At 41.6% G+C, this 20993-nt stretch overlaps 2 protein-coding genes across 4 annotated transcripts; one reads left to right on the top strand and one right to left on the bottom strand.

Moving 5' to 3' along the window:
• Positions 1-2279: 2279 nt before the first annotated feature.
• LOC130699712 (DNA polymerase epsilon subunit 3-like) lies at positions 2280-3287 on the top strand. Of its 2 annotated transcripts, none has more exons than XM_057521918.2 (4): positions 2280-2421; positions 2659-2859; positions 2933-3017; positions 3072-3287. In XM_057521918.2, exons 2-4 carry the CDS (start codon positions 2674-2676, stop codon positions 3224-3226), a joined length of 426 nt encoding a protein of 141 aa, XP_057377901.1. In that variant the 5' UTR covers positions 2280-2421; positions 2659-2673; the 3' UTR covers positions 3227-3287. The 2 variants fall into 2 exon arrangements, with proteins under 2 accessions (XP_057377901.1, XP_057377900.1); XM_057521917.2 differs by having other exon boundaries at positions 2295-2421; positions 2655-2859.
• On the bottom strand, positions 3286-5426 carry LOC130699711 (E3 ubiquitin-protein ligase LRSAM1-like). Of its 2 annotated transcripts, XM_059496593.1 has the most exons (8): positions 5216-5426; positions 4949-4978; positions 4785-4886; positions 4449-4725; positions 4299-4383; positions 3988-4231; positions 3607-3912; positions 3286-3541 (listed from the first exon to the last, which is right to left on the bottom strand). In XM_059496593.1, the coding sequence occupies exons 1-8, from the start codon at positions 5357-5359 to the stop codon at positions 3422-3424; spliced, it is 1308 nt and encodes a 435-aa protein (XP_059352576.1). In that variant the 5' UTR covers positions 5360-5426; the 3' UTR covers positions 3286-3421. The 2 variants fall into 2 exon arrangements, with proteins under 2 accessions (XP_059352576.1, XP_059352578.1); XM_059496595.1 differs by lacking the exon at positions 4949-4978.
• Positions 5427-20993: the final 15567 nt, after the last annotated feature.

Here is a 20993-nt window from a genome sequence, read left to right as displayed (position 1 = left end):
TTCTTCTTCTTCTTCTTCTTCTTCTTCTTCTTCTTCTTCTTCTTCTTCTTCTTCTTCTTCTTCTTCTTCTTCTTCTTCTTCTTCTTCTTCTTCTTCTTCTTCTTCTTCTTCTTCTTCTTCTTCTTCTTCTTCTTCTTCTTCTTCTTCTTCTTCTTCTTCTTCTTCTTCTTCTTCTTCTTCTTCTTCTTCTTCTTCTTCTTCTTCTTCTTCTTCTTCTTCTTCTTCTTCTTCTTCTTCTTCTTCTTCTTCTTCTTCTTCTTCTTCTTCTTCTTCTTCTTCTTCTTCTTCTTCTTCTTCTTCTTCTTCTTCTTCTTCTTCTTCTTCTTCTTCTTCTTCTTCTTCTTCTTCTTCTTCTTCTTCTTCTTCTTCTTCTTCTTCTTCTTCTTCTTCTTCTTCTTCTTCTTCTTCTTCTTCTTCTTCTTCTTCTTCTTCTTCTTCTTCTTCTTCTTCTTCTTCTTCTTCTTCTTCTTCTTCTTCTTCTTCTTCTTCTTCTTCTTCTTCTTCTTCTTCTTCTTCTTCTTCTTCTTCTTCTTCTTCTTCTTCTTCTTCTTCTTCTTCTTCTTCTTCTTCTTCTTCTTCTTCTTCTTCTTCTTCTTCTTCTTCTTCTTCTTCTTCTTCTTCTTCTTCTTCTTCTTCTTCTTCTTCTTCTTCTTCTTCTTCTTCTTCTTCTTCTTCTTCTTCTTCTTCTTCTTCTTCTTCTTCTTCTTCTTCTTCTTCTTCTTCTTCTTCTTCTTCTTCTTCTTCTTCTTCTTCTTCTTCTTCTTCTTCTTCTTCTTCTCTTCTTCTTCTTCTTCTTCCTCTTCTTCTTCTTCTTCTTCTTTTTTTTGCTAAAAGACTCCACCGTACAGTCTCTGCCCGTCGGCATACGTGCCGTTGCCCACCCGTTTACGCAAAGCCTGTAGACTGAAAAATGATCTAATTCCACATTTCCAGCCTGGTCTTATTTCGTTATCTGGTCTTCCAAAACCCCATCTCACCGAAACACTCCAGCCAACGGGGATTTTGACGTAGTACCCCTTGCCAGCCAATCACAACAAATGCACAGCGTGACCGACACAGGCTCCTTCGTTTTTTCCTTTTTTTTTATATAGTGTAGATTTTAGAGGAAAATTATCAACAAGAGTTGAAGTGCTTTTTAAATACATGAGTGGATGGAAAATTTTTGTTTTTATTAAAAGATGACTGTATGTCAATGAACGATAATTTTTCCTTTGCGATGAACCAACCATACTTGTGTCAAATGTGTTTATCGGTTAATAAATTTCCCTAGATAGAAACTTCTCTTAATTTTCGTATTTCAAATTAACAAAATATGTTGATTTAATTATAATTAAGTTTGTTATTTTAGATTTTGATAATTTAAATACCGATATCAACGGTATTGTAATGGGGTCCGGGTAGGCAATGGGTACTGTAATGTATATCCGCAAAATATCAGTCCGCTGTTTGTCCTACCCGTTCCGCAATTTTAAACGGTACGCGTACGAAACGGTCAGTATTTTACCTCGAGGTCCGCGAATACATTCTCAAAAATGTGACAGTTTGCAGCTAAAAGTCCGCAGTTTTTCTAGTCCGCGGCCCGCGTTTTACAGTGACCCTCGGAAACGTCGTCGTTACGGGTCAGCGTAAAATGGGGACGTTGACCGCGGACTGGATAAACTGCGGACTTTTACCTGCGGACTGTCACAAAATTTTTGACAGTAGTCCGCAGTTTATCCATGCCACAATGGACCGCAGTCGGCGTATTATACGGGAATGCAGCATAGCACATAAACATTTGAGGCGGACAAACAGCACTGTTGTCCTTGATACGTCAGATCAGATAGACCTGTGAAGAGATCAAATTAGTTATCAAGGTAACTGGCAAAATTAAAATTGAAGAAAAATTAATTAAAGTATTGCATTTCACAATAAAGACATCACATTTATGGGCGTGATTTGATTATGCAACATGTGTTTTAGGGTGAAATTATCAAGAAGTGATGAAGTAGGCCTACTATTTAAATACAAGGATGGAGGTAACATTTTTTTATATTAGAAGATGACTGATGTCAAAGAAAGAAATTTTTACTTTGCGATGAACCAACTATATTTGTGTCAAATGTGTCTATCGGTTAATAAATTACCCTATGATAGAACTGCTCTTTATTCCGCATTTTACCCCGAGGTGCGCGAATATTTTTTCAAAAATTTGGTGACAGTCCGCAGGTAAAAGTCCGCAGTTTATCCAGTCCGCAGTCCGCGTCCGCATTTTACGCTAACCCCCGTCGTTACAATAGATTTAACAAAAACCACAACAGTTTGGCGCGGTTAAACGGTGTAGCTGACCAAGTCAACTCTGTATCGGTGAAGTACGCATAACAGAGACTCCTTAGACTTATATACATTGATCTCAACTACTTGATAGTTGAGAAGACGCAGGTGATGTATAGAAAATCTCCTAATAAATTTTGTAGTCGCCACTGTAGGAAGCGATTTGTTTTGTCTGTAGTGTTGCCTACACTTGAAACATGTTATGATACTAGTTAATGTTTAACTTAAAATTGTTTTAAGTGTCTGAAAAGATGAAATAGTTTTCCACCTACAATATCAATCAATAGTGCTTCTCATCTCTTCGTCTGTTTTGTGCCAATTCATAATGTCTTGTTGTTTAGATAGACATACAACAAACAAATGGCAGAACGACCAGAAGACTTAAATTTGCCAAACTCAATAGTGGCAAGAATTATAAAAGATTCGTTACCAGAAGGTGTAAATGTTTCAAAAGAAGCCAGAACTGCCATTGCTAAAGCTGCCTCAGTCTTTGTTCTGTATTGTACATCTTGCTCCAACAACCTGGCCATGAGAGCTAACAGAAAGGTTAAAAATGATTAAATTTAAAAATGCTTCTCGACTAGTGTAGTAGTTGAAAATTAATCATATCTAATTGAAGATTATTAGTGGTCAAGATGTGCTGGGAGCCATGGCTGACATGGAGTTTGAAAAATTCATTGAACCTCTACAAGCCTCACTTGAAGGTATGTTGTTCTTGTAGAATGATAAGTATTTTGCAACATTTTTGGCTTTCTCAGTTTACAAGAAGGTGCAGAAAGAACGGAAAGAGGCTGTCGCTAAGCGGAAACAAGAAAAATCTGATAAGAAACCAGAGGATGTTGAAGAGGCATCAGATGAGGGTGGAGAGAATGAAAAGGAAAATGAAGATGAAGATGGGAATGAATCTTCCTGACAAATTACTCGTAAATTTTGTATTTGTACGGAAATTAAAAAAAGAGCGATGCGAAAGAAAAGTACGAAATTCCGACATTAAACGACAGTATTTGGAAAAAAGTGAATAACCATTTTCTTAGAGATGCCAAAGGCACACAGATATGACAATGATCAGCAATAAAGATATTATGAATGATAACGACAATGATACATATTATGAATGTACTTGGAGTTGTTTCACGATGGTTGTCCTACACATGGGACATTGATTTAGTTTCCTGCCGCATTCGACACAGCAACATAGATGTCCACAAAGAAGGAAGATAACTTGGCACTGTAATAGAAAAATGGTATTCAAATAAATTTTTGAAATGCATATGAAATCATTTTAAAACTTACAGAATTATCTAAGCAGACTACACAGTAAGTTTCCATAAAAACTTCCACAGGAGGAGCGGAAGCAACGGCGTCATCCAGAGCACAATTAGGGGCACTTGGTCGATAGTCTTTGGGACATTGAATGCCATCGGGTATGTTATCTACTAAGCGTTGGAACTGCACAAGCCAATAGTCGGATGCTTGATTTTGTCGTTGAACTTCCATTTCTTCCAGAAGGAGCTTGAGATCTTTGCGGCGCATTTGTTGTTGCTCTATCAACTGGGATAGCAATTCAGCGAGATGAAGGCGGTTGTCCAACAGCAAGTTCTTTTCGAACACAAACCGAATCATTCCTTATCTAGATTGGATAAGAAAAAGAATAACTCTACAAATTCCACTTACATTGGTGATGTCTAATTGACGGTTTTTGCGATCCAATTCCCAAGCGGTCAGTTGATTCAGTTTAGTTATGACTGTTCGAATATCTTCAGTTAACTCGGCAGTCCGTCGGTCACGTTTGGACAGAAACGATGAGAACGCCTGATACTGCCAAGACTCTTCTTGTAAAAGCGACATGACTAGATCAGCTTGATCTTTTTGCCGATGTTGTAGAATTTTTTCAATTTGGCGGTTTTTTACTTCATCCCTAAAAATGATTACACAAATAGCCTTTTCAATATCACAAGGATGAAATCTAACACTTTGCTGCCTACTGTATTTGGATATCACGAAAGAGGTTTTTACTGAAGTTAGCTTTTTGACCAGATATATCTTGTTCTAGCTGTGTCTTCATGGCAGCTGTGTTAATTAATTTTGTTATTGATACATAAATAAAGGAATCAGATGATTAGGCATTTACATACCCAAAATATCTTCTTTTCGTAGGTTCTTGAATTCTTCTAGCTTTATGGCTAGCAGAGACCGGCTTTGATTTTCTTCTGCTTTCACCAGATCTTGGAGTTGTTTTTGATCTCTGTGAGCCTGTATACTTTTCAAAACATCAATAACACTGGCTTCCATTTCAGCTTCTGTTTCATGTAGCTGTTTCGAGAATTTTTGTCGTGATTCTTCTTTTTGCTGATGTACTTCTGCCAGTTTATACTCAAATTCTTTTTGGCTCTCCGTTATTTGATTAAGAAACTAAAATGAATAATAACAGAGTTCGTTAGGAATATAAACAAAGACAGTGTTAGGATTACTTTATTATGATTTGCTTGAGAAAAACTCCTCAACTGTGCTTCATCTGCCAGCCTTTTTGCTTGCTGCTCTTCAAATGCCAGTAAATCAGCTCTTCTTCTTTCCTAATAAAAGATAAAAAGGTTGATAAATCTTAGCTTATGGAATAGACAATTCAGGTTTAAACCTTTGACTCCGCTAAGGCTGCCAAACTTTGCTTGATTGAAAAAGCAAGAGGGAAACCACAATTAAATACTAATAAACAATTAAAGGACATCAATGAGGTTTTCTCTTGCAAACAAATTATTGTTTTTTTTTTCTCTAATATATAGTGCTTAGAAACAAGGAGAATATTTCCTTATTCTTATTTTTGCTACAATGTTGAAACATGACACAAACTGCTGATATCGGAGAATTTTATGAATCAAATGAATTACATGTAGTGTTTCCGTACCTCAGTCTCCAATTGCGAGTGTCCAATGAAATTTATGGAACATCCCGTTTGTTTTGGAACATTTTTTGTACTAGCTTTCCCAGAAGAGTTTCCCATGGCTACCGCTATAATATTGTTTATCACAACAGGCTTCTTGGTCAACATAGTATAACAATAATACTTGCCATTTCCGTGAGAAGGGTCTAGAGCTTATTGCCAATTCCGTGCTTTGTTTAGGCTTTCTCATACACACACGGAGTGCGCAGACGTATCACAACCAAACGGTCACGCCTATTTAGCGCATAGTCCCTCGACGATCGGACACGATTTTGGCCGAATAGCTGGGTATATAAAAAAAAGGTGAAACTGGTGCGATTCGGTTCGACCTTTTTTAGTACAGATCGCACCACGGTTTGACGGTTTATACCCGTGATTTTATACTATTTGCAGAACACAATATGTTTAGAATGACTTGCACTTTCTCAGGCATCATTGCATAAGATTCTGAATTATTATTCGCCAATGCAATATAAATTCCAATCAGGTGCTTGTCGGACACCAAATCGATTTCATTGAGCTCGTTTGAAGAAGAAGAACAAGAAGAACAAGAATAAGCGGAGGAAGAATTAATTAAGAACCTTAGAGAGCTCAATCGAACAATCCCAAAAACATTTTTCCTGTGATGAAAGCCCTCTCACTGCCTGCGCCAGTGGCGGGAATATTCAAAATGTCTCTAGCAACGTCTGGCAATTGTCTTGTCTTGCCGTATTGTATGCAAAGCATGCGTATGGTAGAATTTGCCTCAAATGACGTTGGGTACTACTAATGTATATTGAAGGCATTGCCACCAATGTTTCGTTCCTTTGTTCTACCACTCCATTTGCTTGCCACTGATAACTTGAAACTGTTTTGCGATTTGTGTGCACTTTCTTTTAGCGGCTTCTAGATCGGACGTAACGACGTAAAAAGTTTTCCTCGATCCGTTATAATTTGCTCTGGTGATCTATGGCACAGAAGTAGGGGAGGTAGGGCGCAATTGGAACACGCGGCCATTGAAACAAAAATTCTACCACTTAAAGTATGTAAGAGATTTCGTTAAAAAATTTGAGTTAACGGGAATTAGGGTTCTACATTTTTAGAAAAAATTGGAGGCTTTAGACTCTAAAAGTTTTCGAGTTATCCCAGAAAGTTGTTTTTTGACTGTCCATTTGTAGTTTTTTCGCAGACAATTTTTTCGTTTTCACACCTAAAACGATGGAGGAAATCATTAAAAAATGTCTTGAATCATTCGTCGTTCATTAAGCTATAAACTGATAACATTAATTTTTTCCTAGCTAAATTTTATCCCCTATAAACATTAAAACTCCGTTAAGACCCATGCTAGGGGCAATTGGAACACCGTTTTCCAATTGCGATTTCCGTATGCGCGTCCCCCTTACTGTAGTCTGGCAACGGTGTTATAGCCCTATGCAGCGTATTAGCCGAAATTACCGAAATTCATTAAATAATATCTAGTTACTACATAAAGTTATAAAACACCTTAAAAAATAAAGATTAAAATTCTTTGTATTACTGTAAAAAATTCATCAAAATACGTATCCCAGATTCTGAGATATCGCCATTTTAGTTTCTTCGTAAAACCGGAAGCTCTTTTATGGAAAAACTCACGTTTCAATTGCCCAGACACCCTGTTTCAATTGCCGAGTAGAATTGGCAATTGAAACATCTTGATGTACCTCCAGTTTTTTACACATAGCAGACGTTCATCTTTGCCGAACCCAAAAAATACTGTTATGAAGCTGAGATAACTGGCTACAAATCTATTATATTTTTTAGTCAAGTAGGACAATTTTTGTAATCGTAGGGAACAAATATGAGTTTTTTGTTCCAACCACGCCCTACCTCCTCTATGTAATTGCTAGAAGGAAAGGGTAGGAAAAAATCCTGCGACACCCTTTGCTTTGCCAGTGTGCCTTAAGCTCAATCCGTTTGATTGATAATCGGATAAGCGTCACATTTGGCCAACAGAAAGAATCAATAATCTTGTGGAGCGTGTGTTTGATGCAAAAGTGACCAGAAGCGACACCGTCATAATATGAGTGTAGAATTCTTTCATGGTTGTCGACAGGTACAAACAACTTTTTTCTGGAATTTTCCACTTTTTAAAGTTTCCCTGTATAGCTTTTCATTTTAAATCACAAAATTTCCACTCTTATTTTTCCATTTTCGAGTCTCAAAATGAACCTCTTACAGTTACGCTGACTTTCTGTTTTTCGGTTGAAGATTCATCTTTTCCTTCGGCAGTTATAGGGCACATTATTGCAGCCGCGATGAAACAACAATCATCTTCTATCTCTTCATCGGTCGGTAGTGGTTTTTGAGAGAGAGTTTGTTTTGTCATGTTTTTCCAATGTACACTACGGTTGTTGTGTCGTACTCCTGGAATGACAGGCTTCAACGACGAGGTTTCAACAAAAAACTTTTCGTCCCTTTTTAGACTTATTCCGTTTAAGATTGGCAACCATAATATTTTCCAAATGTTTGTACTAGTGTAAAGGAGGACACGACGTTGTCATGTTGCCTCCAATACGGAGAAATAAACTTAAACGTGGCGCTGTTACTCACAATGTCGCGTATAGGTAGGCACAAGACAATACGTATTTAAGAAACGTGTATTAGAATACCACAAATAGTCAATTGGGCGAACAGGTCGAGAGGCAACGGCCTACAGTTACGCAAATATTACTTGGGCATACACTGCTACGGAAGACTAAGACAAGTAGTGAATATTACTAAGAAGGGTACTTACGCTCAGCTTGTGGGGAATGAGGTAGCGGCTCGGAAGGATGCTGAGGTACACACGAGATAGCTCTCTCAAGGGACGACTAACTACTGCGAGTTGTCGATGGCTTTTTATACGCTAGCCATCCTATGGGACAGTGCTAAAAGATAGACGGCGATATCGGGCGGTATCGGGCGATTTTGGGCGCCGTGGAGAGGTATAGGCGGGCAAATTCGGACGGTATCGGACGAATTTGAACGATAGCTAAAAATCGGTCGGGCAACTTTAGGCCATTTCGGGCAAACTCAGACCAACCGACATAAATCTATTTTTAGCCGACGTGCCGGGACATGTCTTCGTTTTTTATTATATTTCTAAGGGGGTTTTAAACTAGGTTAGTAAGTGAAAGCTTTGAGTAACAAGGGGCTACAGGCATAAGATTCTAGTCTATTTGAGAAAGAGAGGGTGAGAAGGGGCTTCGCTAGACGATTCATTACATCGCTCCCCGTCATACCAGATTGCGTCCCGCAATCCAAAAGAAATTTAGGGCTCTCTTGGGCGGTTATTCTGCGGTCGGTACACTGCTGTAGGAGGGGGGCGGGGGGGTTTACAACAACATTTCCATATTAAACCACAAAGTCCAAAGGCATAGCAGCCGCGAGCGAGTAAGAGGAAGGCAGCGATAAGTAGAATAATAAACGAGTATACTTTAAAATTCTCGAACCAATTGGTAAAAGTGCCGAGACCGGCTTTTTCAGCTGCCGAAACGACGATTGCGGATGCTCCTGTGTTTAGATTTGGTCCAGTCGCGGAATGTTCGTTCATGGCTGCTGTAATGTCGGCCATCACATCCATTGGGCTAACCGGCGTATCGGTATATGCGGGATTGGTTTGATGCTGGTACTCGAAGAAATCGACATCTTGGTAACGAAAAGCGTCGGCTAGGTCATGCTGCGGAACGACGACTGGCTTTTCCCAATGGTGTGTTAATTATATCGCCTTCATCGGTTCGTGAGAGAACGCACGGTGGTTGCGGTTGGTCCCAAATGATTGTCTTCCAATATGTTATTTGGAGTCATCTTGGAGAATCCAAGTTGGTGGTGACCACAGTATGTGGTCCTCAGCCAATATCCTACATCGTCTGGCTCTTGATTGAATACCCATTTGTTTTCTGATATGGTCATTGGGCTCTCGTTGCATCGCTTTGACTGTCTCATGATATCGCACTCTACGGCTGTTGTTTCCATGGCGATGCGTTCTGGAACGATTATGGCTTGTCCCACGAAATTGATTGTGATGTGTTTGATTGATTTCCATCTGCCGCAGATATATCCAGGGAAGTTGAAGGCTGCCTTTTTGTCGGTCATTACTCGGTAGTCCACCTTAGCGTGAGAAGCGCGCGTGGCAGGCTCGCACAGACCGTCGGAGAATTGGAGAAGTCCAACTCCCGTCGGGTTATTGCAGTTGCATACCGTGGTTTGGAATGCTTCTGTCGATGAGAGCAGTAGCGTCAGTGTGATAAGGGTCAGCATGATCTAAAAAAAAACATCTTCGTTTAACTACCATATTGCTTGGCAGTACTCTTTTCCTTTTTATACAATTATTGAAAGGGGGTTTACATATACGTATGGAACTACAGGGACACAAAATATCTAAGGCTATTTAGCCTTATGAGGCTGTATCTGGTCGGGTTTAAAATATCTTAGCTTATATGGGGGGAAACAACGGTTGGGGGTAATGGTCGCGCTAGAGAATTACAGGAGAAACATGGCAATGCTGCTGTGGGGGAAGGATGGGGAAGAAAAATTCATGAAGAGAAGGTAGAGACAAGAGAGAGGGAATGGCCTACAGAGCTACGGTGACGTACGTTCGCGTACGCCGTTCGTATCCGTTTTTATTCAAGACATCCTGAACGTTGGGCGGAAGGGGGGTGTTTGAGGGATGGAAGGGTGGTTGGAGGGGAGTTTACACGCATGGGGGGGGGGGTAATTTAAACTCTTGCGGGAGCGTGAAGAAGGACCTGGTGGGGTGGGAATGTGTTTATTAGAGATGGCTAGTGGAGAGTTCGTTGAAGTAGGAGGCGTGGGGGAATTTTATCCGTTTGTATCCGGAGCATCATACGGGGTGGCGGGAGGGAGAGAAGGTCTACGTGATCGTCGTGTCACGCGTGTAAAAAGTTGGAACATGGGTTTACCATGGGGCGTGGGGAGCCGGCAGTATGGTGCTTAGTTCGTATGGCTATTTGGAGGAGGCGAGGAAAACATAGAGGGCGCACCATATTGTTGCCCGCGGCGTATCCCCGGGCTAGAAAGAAAGAAGTTCGGGAATAAATGGTAGTGTGGGAAAAGAAAAAGGAGTCGGTACAATCCTGGGCTGGTTGCCGGTGGGTTGCTCGGCTGAGCCTCCATCGCCTTTCTTGCTTTGTGGATGAAATCAGTAGGTGGCCATTCCATGGTAGGAAGGCCGAACGGTGTCCATTTTCTGTTGCTCGTGCCGTTCTTCAGTCGGGTCACGTAGCGATCCAATGCCATGAACTTCCCCCAATCGGTGTTCCCGAATGCGTCCTCCACCAAGTGGTTCAGGCTGCAGGGGTTTGAAAAGTAGGCATCTAAGTCTGAGTCTATTAGGCTTCCGCCTATTTTCTCGGACGGTGAGCGGTCGTCCGGCAGGCTGGCTGTCTTGTCGCTGTCGTTTGAGTTGTCCAGCTCGATGGTGCCGCTTAAAGGGGTCCCCTGCTTCCAGATGTTGTCAATGAAGCTCCAGTCTTCATCGGTAAGGGGTTCCCATTGAACGGACATGATTGTTCTGTTGGATCTGGAGGTGAAGTGGATGCTTGTTCGTCGTTTCTGGTTTGCTTAAATACTCCTTTCCGTCCCATTTGCAATGTGGCGTAGAGTTCATGAACTTGTTAGGGCGTTTCGTCCTGGTTGTAAACGGTCGCGCCGGTCCCACTTGAGTGTCTGTAGCACTTAACCTTTTCTATTAGTTTATTGTTTTCCTCCTAAGGTCAAAACAAGATGTTTATAAGGCCACCACTATTCGCACTGCCGTTCGTATTTTAGTTTAGATTTCTGCTATAAGACGTGTCCTTGGCCGGATCGTTGACCTGGCACGCAACCGTGGGAGGTTTTCATTCGGGGTTTCGGTAGGGTTATTGCCCACGTGTTCGGGAACCACGTCGCCTGGGGTCGACACGGTTGCACTCGTTGGTTCCAATGTAACCGCACCTTGGGGCGCACTACTTTCTAGTTCGATATCGTCCGTGACATCACTTCGGTCCACAATATTCTGGTCGAGTTCGTTTTCACTATCGGATCGTTCCTCTTCACGAGTTTGAGTAGCGATGGGCTTTCGGAATCGGTCATTTGGTTCGACCGAGGACTCGATATCTGGCATGGGTTCGTCCGTCCATAACATAGTCTCGTACAGAGGTTTAAGCCGGTTACTGTGCACTAGTTGGCAGTTGTACGAATTGTCTGCTATATCCACTGTACGATTGGAGTACACTTTGACGACACGATAAGGGCCTCGAAATTTCGATGTAAACTTCCTATTGTCTCCTTTTTGCACAACCCGGACATCTAACAATACTCTATCTCCCGGTTTGTAATCGAATGTTTTTGCCCTTTTGTTGTATTGTTCTTTTTGGCGTTCTCTGGCTTTCTCATTTTCTTCTCGCGCCCGTTGAAAACTGTATCGCAGTCTTTGTAACAGCGTGTCGACGTAGCCACCCGATGGGGGTACGGCCTTGGGGACTGCTCCCAGAATTTTGTTTATGGGCATGTTACAATTCCGACCGTGCATCATGTAGTAGGGTGACTCGTTCGTGGAGGAATGAACGGATGCTCGGTACGCGAAACATATTTCCCCTAATACGTCTTCCCAATTATGATGCTGCCCGTCTACGAGTTCTTTTCTTAGCACAGTCGTGAGGGTTCGGTTGAATCTTTCCGTTTCCCCATTGCTTGCCGGGTTATATGCCGTGGTAAATCTTTGTTCGATATTGAGTTTTTTGCAAAAGTATCTAAATAGACTGGATGTAAAATTCGGTCCCCTATCTGAGACGATCGCTAATGGGGGTCCGTGGATTAGTACAATATTTTTATAGACGCATTCTGCCGTGGTACGGGCAGTTTGATCGGGTAGGGCGACAGCAATCACGTACTTCGTGAAGTAGTCAGTGATTACGCAAATACAGTTATTTCCGTTAGGGGAGATTGGTTGGATGGGGCCTAAAAAATCTATTCCTATAACCTGAAATGGGAATTTAGCTAGTTCATGTGGGAAGAGGAAGGCTCTGAGGCTGGAGTTAGTATTCGCGATGCAAATTTCACAAGCAGAGCAGTATTCTTTTATATCTTTTCTCATTGTGGGCCAATAGTAATTATTCTTAACTTTTAGATAAGTTCTCAGGAAGGCAAGGTGACCTGACATGGGGTCGTCGTGCATTTGTTTTAGCACAACCCGCCGTAAAGTAAGGGGCAGAATAACTTGGGGATTTAAAATATTTCTCTTGCTTTTTGCCGTCGGTGTTTCTATTCTATAAAGCACACCACTTGTAATTTGATAAAAACTAATTTCTTTTGCCCAAATTGGCATATTTTTTTCGTTCTCTTCTGAAAGAACTCCGTCGTCCAGATATTTCCTTATTGCTTGGCATAATGGGTCTGCTGCTTGGCTAGCTACGATATCTATTTCTACGTTATCCGCACGAATATTGGCGACGCGAAGGCGGGACAGACAATCGGCGTTTTGGTGCACACGGCCTGGCCGGTACTTAATTTTGTAATTGGTACCAGCTAATAAGATGGCCCAATGGCCTAATCTGCCGTTGTTGTCTTTCTGTTCCTCCAACCTTGAAGGGGGCGGTGATCGCTAATTCCTGTAAACGGTTTATCTAGTAAGTAGTGTCGGAAATGCTTAATAGAGAATACCACGGCTAATGCCTCTTTTTCTACTGTGGCGTATTTTTGTTCAGCCGGTTTTAGTTGCCGACTGGCGTATGCTATGGGTTTCTCTACGCCGTTTTGTATCTGTGAGAGGACAGAGCCGATGCCGTAATCGCTGGCGTCGGTGAACAATAAAAATTCGAGGTCAAAATTAGGGTAGGCTAATAGCGGGGGAGTGATTAAACATTAAACACAAACGTGCGGAGCTTTTCGAAAGATATTTGGTCATCATTAGTCCAAACGAAGGGTTTGTTTAATGCGTTTTTATGGGTTTTTGCGGTCAGTGGTTGAGCAATAGCTCCGAAGTTTTCGATGAAACGTCGATAATACCCCGCTAATCCTAAGAACGATCGTACTTCTTCTGCTGAAGTGGGAACTTTATAATTGGCAATATTGTCTACCTTTTCTGGGTCAGGACCGATGCCGTCGGTGGAAGTAACATGCCCAAGGTATTTTACTGATTGCTTCATAAATTGACATTTCTTTAGTTTTAATTTTAGTCCTGCATTTTTAATTAAGGTAAAGACTTCTCGAATGTCGCTCAGATGACTTTCGAAGGAATCGGAAAAGATGATTACGTCATCTAAATAAACTAGAGCTTTTTGTCCTGCTACATCTCTAAGTATATGGTTCATTAATCGTTGGAAGGTAGCCGGCGCATTACACAATCCAAAAGGCATTCTAATGAATTCGTAGAGATTGTTTTCTACGATAAAGGCGGTTTTCTCTTTAGATGACTCTTCTAGCTCGATCTGCCAATAGCCTGAAGCCAAATCCAAAGTTGTAAAGAATTTCTTTCCGTATAACCGGTCTAGAGTGCTATCAATTCTCGGAAGTGGATAAGAGTCTTTTTTTGTTAAATTATTTAGTTTCCTATAGTCGATGCAAAAACGCATTTCTCCTGTTTTTTTAACCACTAAAATTACTGGTGCTGCCCATGGGGACGTGGAATGCCGTATTACGTTTGCTTGCAACATTTCTTTTATCTGCTTCTCTAATTCCTCTTTTTGGCCTTGGCCTGTACGGTAAGGTCGAAGTCGAATGGGTCCTTTTCCCTCTGTGTCGATGAAATGTGTGATTAAACTTGTACTTCCTAGCCCGGAGTCTTTTGTCGCAAATAAGTCGGTAAATTCGTTGAGAAGTGCCGCCAAAGGTTTTTTATATTGGGGGTCTACATCTGGTTCGGGTACGCATTCCTTGTCCGGAGGGTTCGCCGGAGAAGCAGACTCTTGACCTGATGATACTTTGCCTATCAGTTGACAAGAGAATTCTACCTCTCCTAGGGAACTATCCCTCGGCAGAGCATGTGCCCTATTAGATTTGTTTTCCACGACGATCTGATATTTCCCGTTATCTTTTCTAGCATTTATAAAATTGCCTATAAATATTCCCTCAGGTAAATCCATACTCTGGGAAAACAAAAAGAGGGAGTTGGTGTCCATGTTATCACCATTTTCCTTAAATGTGGCCTCTACAACTTGAGAAGATCTGGGGGCAATTAGAACCCTCTTAACTAAGGTCATTGCCATTTTAACTGTCGGCTCTTGGCTTTTCGGCAATAAACCTTCTTGCTCGATTTCTTGATTACTTCCCGGTCCGTCGCGGGCAAGAAATATAGTTTTAGAGCGACCATCAAAAATAAATTCGTGGTTGTCTGCGGCGTCCAAACCCAATATACATGCTTCAGATATACCGTTCGTGACGATAAATTCTTGGTCTAGTATATTGGCGCCGTAGACCGGGTAGGGAAACTATCCCTAACATGAACAATTTCTTATTGTACACATCGAATAATTCTACGTCGGACTCTTAGCAACTTAGTTGACTAACAGCAACTTAGTTGATGTTCCGACGCTATTTGATTAAAAATATCTATATGTAATAGGCTTCTGGCCGCGCCAGTATCGAACAATGCTTTGAACGGGATATCGTGAATTTCTACCGAGAGTCGTGGGGCTGCTGATTTACTGAATGCTGTAATTGTTGCGACTGATGGTAACATTTCAGGGCTTACTGACCTATTCTCCGTCGACCCCACTCTATGGCCGGCCCTTATTCGTTTCCCTGATTCGTAGAGTCGTTAATTTCATTGGGCCTTATTAAGTTTCTTTTATTGGGACAAAACTTTGCTATATGGCCCAGCTGTTGGCAAACGTAACAGGTAGGTGGGGTACCTGGTGCTGTCTGCCGTTTTAAATATCGAAAGCAAGATTCGATGCTATGGTTAGTGAGACCGCAGTTGGAGCACCCTACGGCGTTTTGCACCTGACCTGATCTGTTTGGTTGGGGAGGTTGCTGACCTGAGATATTTCCGTCGCCTTGGCCGAAGGCGTTTGTGAATGGCTGACGGAATCCGTTTGTTTGGCTTTGGCGAGTGAAAGTGTTGCGCGGGGCGGGGTTTGGGAAACTGACTTGCTTTGATTGGTTTGGGGAATAACTGGAGTTGCTTCTTATTGGTTGGCGGATTCCATTCTCTTGGCGGAAGCTTGTTCGCATGAGGCTGCCGAGATTTGTAATGATGTCTGTTAGGCGATCGATTTTGTTGTTTAATTCAGGAGATGTGTTAGTTTCTTGCCGAGCGGGCTCCGTTGTGGCCATCTTCAGGGTGGAGGCGATTGAGTTAATGTGGTCACTTTGCTTTTCGATTGCTTGTAACATCGCTGTGTCATTTTGTGTATTAGTCACTGCATTGACAAATATTTGTTTGTCTTTTTCTATTGTGTCCGACTGGACGCGCTTGGCGTATTTTTGTGTGATGGACACGAGTTCTTCGAAGCTAGACAATTTTGTGTCTTACAATGTTTTGCAGTTCAGGTTCGAGCCCTTGCAGAAATTTTTGCCGAAGTAGTCTTAATTGAGTTGTTTGTTCTTCTGGCGTTTCTTGATAATTAGAGGGATAAGCTCGTTTATAGAGAGTTTTCAATCTATAGGCGTAATTTAAAATATTTTCTTTAGGTTTCCGTTGAATTTCGTCGAACTGGGTTTGGTAAAAGTCGATGTCTTCGGAACCGTGGTAATTTTCTTGGAAGAGTTTTTTTATGTCTTCGTACTCGTAAGTATCGCTGGATTCCAAGATATTTTGCAATAAATCGTAAGCTTCGCCTGACATTTTAGTTGACAGCATGCTAATTATTTCGGAATTGTCCCAGTTGGACATATCCACGACGTTGTCGAAAAGTTTGATCCAACGGTCGAAGCGAACAGCGGGACTTCCCGAAAAATTTTGTAGTTGATTCAGCATGGTGATGGCTTCCCTGCCTTTTCGTTGTTCGGTTTTACGGTAAGTATTTGATGGTGATGCCATTTCTTGGTTGTTCTGGGCACTGTGATTGTGGGCCTTTGTTTCCTTGAATAACTGCTCTTGGTCTGTAGTCCTCTTGGTGGGTGAGTGGTCACCGAGGTATCCCCAGGCGTTTGTTTGTTCTTCGGCTGTCTGATAGTCCGCTCCCTTTGGGTACAATGTGTGTGTGTCGTTTTGGTTTAGAGGCTGAGCTCGGTTAGTATCAATTCCGATAGTGTAAGAGTTTTGTATTTCTTGTGACGGGCAATAAACTGGACGGTTTGTATTTGGATTCCGAGGAATTGAATTTTGGCCTTCACTGGCGGTGGAAGAACTGTGACGCGGCTGAGGTTTAACAAGGGGTTGATCAATTGTCTGATTCTGGTACAAAATAGCGTGATTGCTATCTGATGCTTTGTGTTCAGAGTCGCTGCAAGGGTTTCGAGTGGCTTAATGAGAGAGTGGGTTCCCTGGCGTGTCGCGTGCTTGGGGTTGGCTTGCTTCCGGAGCACGTTTGTGTATGTCTGCGCTGTTTGCACGAATTGGCCCGTTACTTTGATGAATTCGATGATTGATTTGATTTCGATTAAGGCAGCGGTCACAAATGCACACAAAAGGGCTATCAGATCGTTCGCTTGTTGTTGTGTGGCCTTACGAGTTTCGTTCTCCCTACGAGTTTGGTTAATTTGCGTAATAGGTCGGAAAAGTGAGGTGGAAGTGGAAAATGGGAGTGTTGATCGTAAGCTTAAGACAATACGTGTACGATAGAATAACGTGTATTAAGAGACCACAAGTAGTCAATAGATTGAACAGATCGAAGGTAAGGGCCTACAGTGGCGTATCAAGTTACTTGGCTTACACGACCAATGGATAGCTAAGACAAGTAGCGAATATTATTAAGAGAAGACTTACGCTTCAGCTGGAGAGGATGAGGTAGCGGCTCGGAAGGGCGCTGAAGGTCTACACGAGATAGTTCTTCCAGGATCGACTAACTACTGTGAGTTGTGGATGGCTTCTTATATGTTAGCCATCGACCGTGAGAGCCTTACGGGACAGTGTTAAAGGATAGGCGGCGATATCGGGCGATATCGGGCGATTTTGGGCGTAATGAAGAGGTATAGGCGGGCAAATTCGGGCGGTATCGAACGAATTTGGACGATAGCGGTCGGGCGGTTTTAGGCCATTTCGGGCAATCTCGGACCAACCGAAATAAATCTATTTTTAGCCAGCGTGCCCAGACATGTCTTCATTATTTTTATATTCTTAAGGGAGTTTACAACTAGGTTAGTAAATGAAGGCTCTGAGTAACAAGGGGCTACAGGTATGAGGTTCTAGTCTATTGAGAAAGAAGGTAAGAAGGGGCTTCGCTAGACGATTCGTTACACCTTTACTGGTGTATTGAAAACTTTGATCTTGTTTCCTCGACGACATACGCAAAATTGCAGCTGAGATGCTACAACATACCTTTCCGATGCCGATAATATTTCAAACGCTAAGCCATCACTTGTAATGCAAAATCTTTCTGCTTTTTTCGACACAAAAGAGTGCCTATTTCCAGATGTTTACCACGTGAATGATAGTTATTGTCACCGATTTGATCGGTGGGGGTAGGACCCGGTAGAGGGCTCCCTTATGGGTCGACCGGTTTTTGTTTTGTTGTTCCTTTTTTTTGTTTCTTGAAGGCATACGAAGTTCGACTGCCTCAGAACGTTTTTTTCTGTTACGTCTCCAAGTTCCCTTTTAAGTCCCTTTCAGAGCGGTTAGTTTTTTGTACTCATCTTGGAGTCTTCCTTTGCCCTATTGTCAGCCGACATTCACGTCGAAACCCTCCTCAGTTGTTCAAATAAAGAGTCAAAAACCTTACGGAGTTCTCTAATTGTAAAAACCGGGAAGTCAGGGCTAAGGGACTGACTCAACTTAACGCAATTGCTATTCTCACGTGAGATACGCAACAGTTATAATCATTAGACCTTGCTCCGATGTCATCGACGTAATCTATTTCAGAAAGGCGACATTTCAGTTGAGCGAGGGGCAACTTAGCGGCCCGAATCAATCGCTTAATCTTACCAAGGTAACTTTCAAAAGAAAACGCACTGAATGAATCTAGAGGGCCATGAATCAAACAATCGTTAGCTAAATGTATCGATGAATGAACATTGTACACAAGATGTTGAGTTCCATAAATCCGCTGGAACTCACCCACGAAATAACGAAGACATTCGCCTGCATATTTGATTTGGTCTACGGTAGATTGAGGATTTGCTAAAATTCGGGTTGCCACGTGAAAATAAAGAAAATTCTCATATTTTTCTTCCGAAAGAATTATTTTCAAATCAATTCGGCCGACATAAAGCAGGAATGTCCTAAAATCTACCGCTTTTCAATGAGCTAGGGTTTCAATCGGGCGACACTTGCGATTGAATTCAGATGGTAGCACTGCTGCGCATTCCTTCATTTTGTTATTAAATAAAACAATTTGTTGGCTTGAAAAGCAGTGTGGAATTTTGCCTCTCCAAATGTTCTGAATTAACCGGCGCATGACACCAAGACAAACAAGATGTATAAAATCCAACGGAAAATCGTAAATCATGTCGAGGCGCTCGATTTCTATAAAAGGACTAATTCCCGCATGGTGATTCTCATCAATTCGCGACCTAAAATTATTGTCCGTACGCAGTTCTTCATTTAGATCATCAAAAATAACCCTATTTTCCTAATATCGCCCATAAACCATACAGCGCTCACATGAACCGTACCGCTAATGTCCTTTTATAGCTTTTAAAAAACTACGTGCTGGTGCGTCACACACGATTAACTTTAACTGTAACCGAAACTTCCTCCCATTCCACGTCAACCCATTTGTAGCAATATTTTTAAATTCCGAAAGAAAAGCTGCCAAATAATGCTTTGCGCTTGGGGGCTTTGAACCGCCGTAATAGTATTGAACTACAAATGGCCGACAGTCGTCTGAATTAACTATTTTACATAGAATTGGCCAAAAGCAGCTCGTGCTGCTCTTGAATAAGGGAATGCCATCCACATTTATTTGAATTTCAATAACTTTCGAATTATTACGTAGTCCAAACCCTGGAGTCTTTACCCTTTTCAATAGTCCCGTCTCAAGCCCAAGGTACACAAAGTTTGGATCGCATTTCGCAATATCCGTCCTACAAATAGTTCTAGGATCTCTAGGTAATTTTATTCGCAAGTCGTGCGAAAAAGTGAAGCTATGTCCGCTACTGCACTTAGTGAAAGGCCGTGTTTGAACTTAATACACGCAAGCTCGTCCTTAACTTTGTCTTCAATAGGCCTAGGATACATCGTACCATCGTCTGAGCTAACTGTTGAATTTACATCATGAATAGTATTCTGCCTCTGGTTTCCTGGTTCTTCTACATATTCGACATCGTGAGACTCCTCGGAAGAGCTATTCTCAAAAATCTCAGAGCTTGAGCTGAGAAAAATATCTGACGGGGATCTGTCTGGGTGAACGCTATAATTGCGCTGACAATTTAAAGCTAAGCCGTCATCGACATGAGCATCATCAGGAACTTGATTATAAACAGCATCGCTAGACGTGGACTTGTCATAAAATTTGGATCTATTATTTACATTTTCGCTGGCGGGTTCTATGAAGTCACTTCCTGACGATGAAGCATAGGTTTCGCTCTCTTAGTACTTGTAGGTGCTGACATATTTTCATCCTCTGTTGCGGCAGTTGAAGAATCCTCCGGTGCACCACGTGAATAGGGCTGCAAAATAGATGCATAGAGCTCCTTTGCTGCTTTCAATGCTTTGCGACGCGCAGTCCACCTCGAAGTCATTTCAGTTCAGCTTTCAGAGTTTACTACCGGTCACTTGTTTACCTTTTACATTTAGAAATAATTAATGATTGGACACTAAAAACCGGTAGCAATATGCAATAAATCCATTGACCATAATGATCTTTAATTCTACAACATGAATTCTGAGCACAACTTAATATCAGCTAGGATGTCCGTAACAAAAATAAAATCCAACTTACTATGTGTCGGTCTCGCTCTCCACAATTAGCACTTCACACAAAGTTTCGGTATAGCTAACAAATGTTTACTGTAATGCGTGCCTTGGATATGGACGTTTAGAAACTATAAAGTAATGCTAGTTCACATGAACTCTTCTAGTATCTGTCTGTAGATTTGCTGATAAAATGTCTTTTTCGTATATTCCTGGCGCTAACCTTGAGCCAATTTCCTCCCTAATTTTTCTAGAAACAACAAAAAGCTATCCCTCTGTAGCGCTGACTGGCCGGGGGTAACATTTCAAAAATTCTTATACAAACCGTTAAGCCACTCCCCCGTGGCATTGGCCAGATGAGCTCAACGTTTACACCCCATTCGAATGCCGCATTGTTATATTCATCTCAGTTGATATTATTTCTGTGGTGAATGAAGTTCCATTTTAAATGGCTTTCTTACCTTCGAAATTCAGTGTGGTGGGAATCAAACACGCCAATTTTCGAAATTGTGAAATATTCCCAGTTGTTCCTACATGCTGGATTGATCCGGTTAAAATAACGTGTCCGTGGAGTGCATCGGCATCCGAGCAAGAAAAACTAAAAAATCTTGTCCGAAAACTGAAAAATCCGAGTGCTGGCTTGATAAACTACCAATGTAGAGTAGTTTCTACTACAAGTAAGATTACCATTGCTAAGCATTAATTTAAATACTTCTCTTACTATCATAATGTATTTTGTTATATATGATTACAATACACTTTCAATGTTTGGTTTTAAATGCCTTGCATAAT

Source organism: Daphnia carinata, chromosome 8 (genome assembly GCF_022539665.2).
Source record: "Daphnia carinata strain CSIRO-1 chromosome 8, CSIRO_AGI_Dcar_HiC_V3, whole genome shotgun sequence".
Classification (NCBI taxonomy): Eukaryota; Metazoa; Arthropoda; class Branchiopoda; order Diplostraca; family Daphniidae; genus Daphnia; species Daphnia carinata.
This window is presented reverse-complemented; position numbering and strand designations above follow the sequence as displayed.

What these genes read in the sequence shown, in the direction of transcription:
- LOC130699712 (XM_057521918.2), top strand. Translation starts at nt 2,674, where the DNA reads ATGGCAGAACGACCAGAAGACTTAAATTTGCCAAACTCAATAGTGGCA. An exon ending in CCATGAGAGCTAACAGAAAG is followed by an intron (nt 2,860 to 2,932) that starts GTTAAAAATGAT and finishes ATCTAATTGAAG; the next exon opens with ATTATTAGTGGTCAAGATGT. An exon ending in TCTACAAGCCTCACTTGAAG is followed by an intron (nt 3,018 to 3,071) that starts GTATGTTGTTCT and finishes TGGCTTTCTCAG; the next exon opens with TTTACAAGAAGGTGCAGAAA.
- LOC130699711 (XM_059496593.1), bottom strand. Translation starts at nt 5,359, where the DNA reads ATGTTGACCAAGAAGCCTGTTGTGATAAACAATATTATAGCGGTAGCC. An exon ending in CAGCCTTAGCGGAGTCAAAG is followed by an intron (nt 4,887 to 4,948) that starts GTTTAAACCTGA and finishes ATCTTTTATTAG; the next exon opens with GAAAGAAGAAGAGCTGATTT. An exon ending in TAGTCTGCTTAGATAATTCT is followed by an intron (nt 3,542 to 3,606) that starts GTAAGTTTTAAA and finishes TTTCTATTACAG; the next exon opens with TGCCAAGTTATCTTCCTTCT.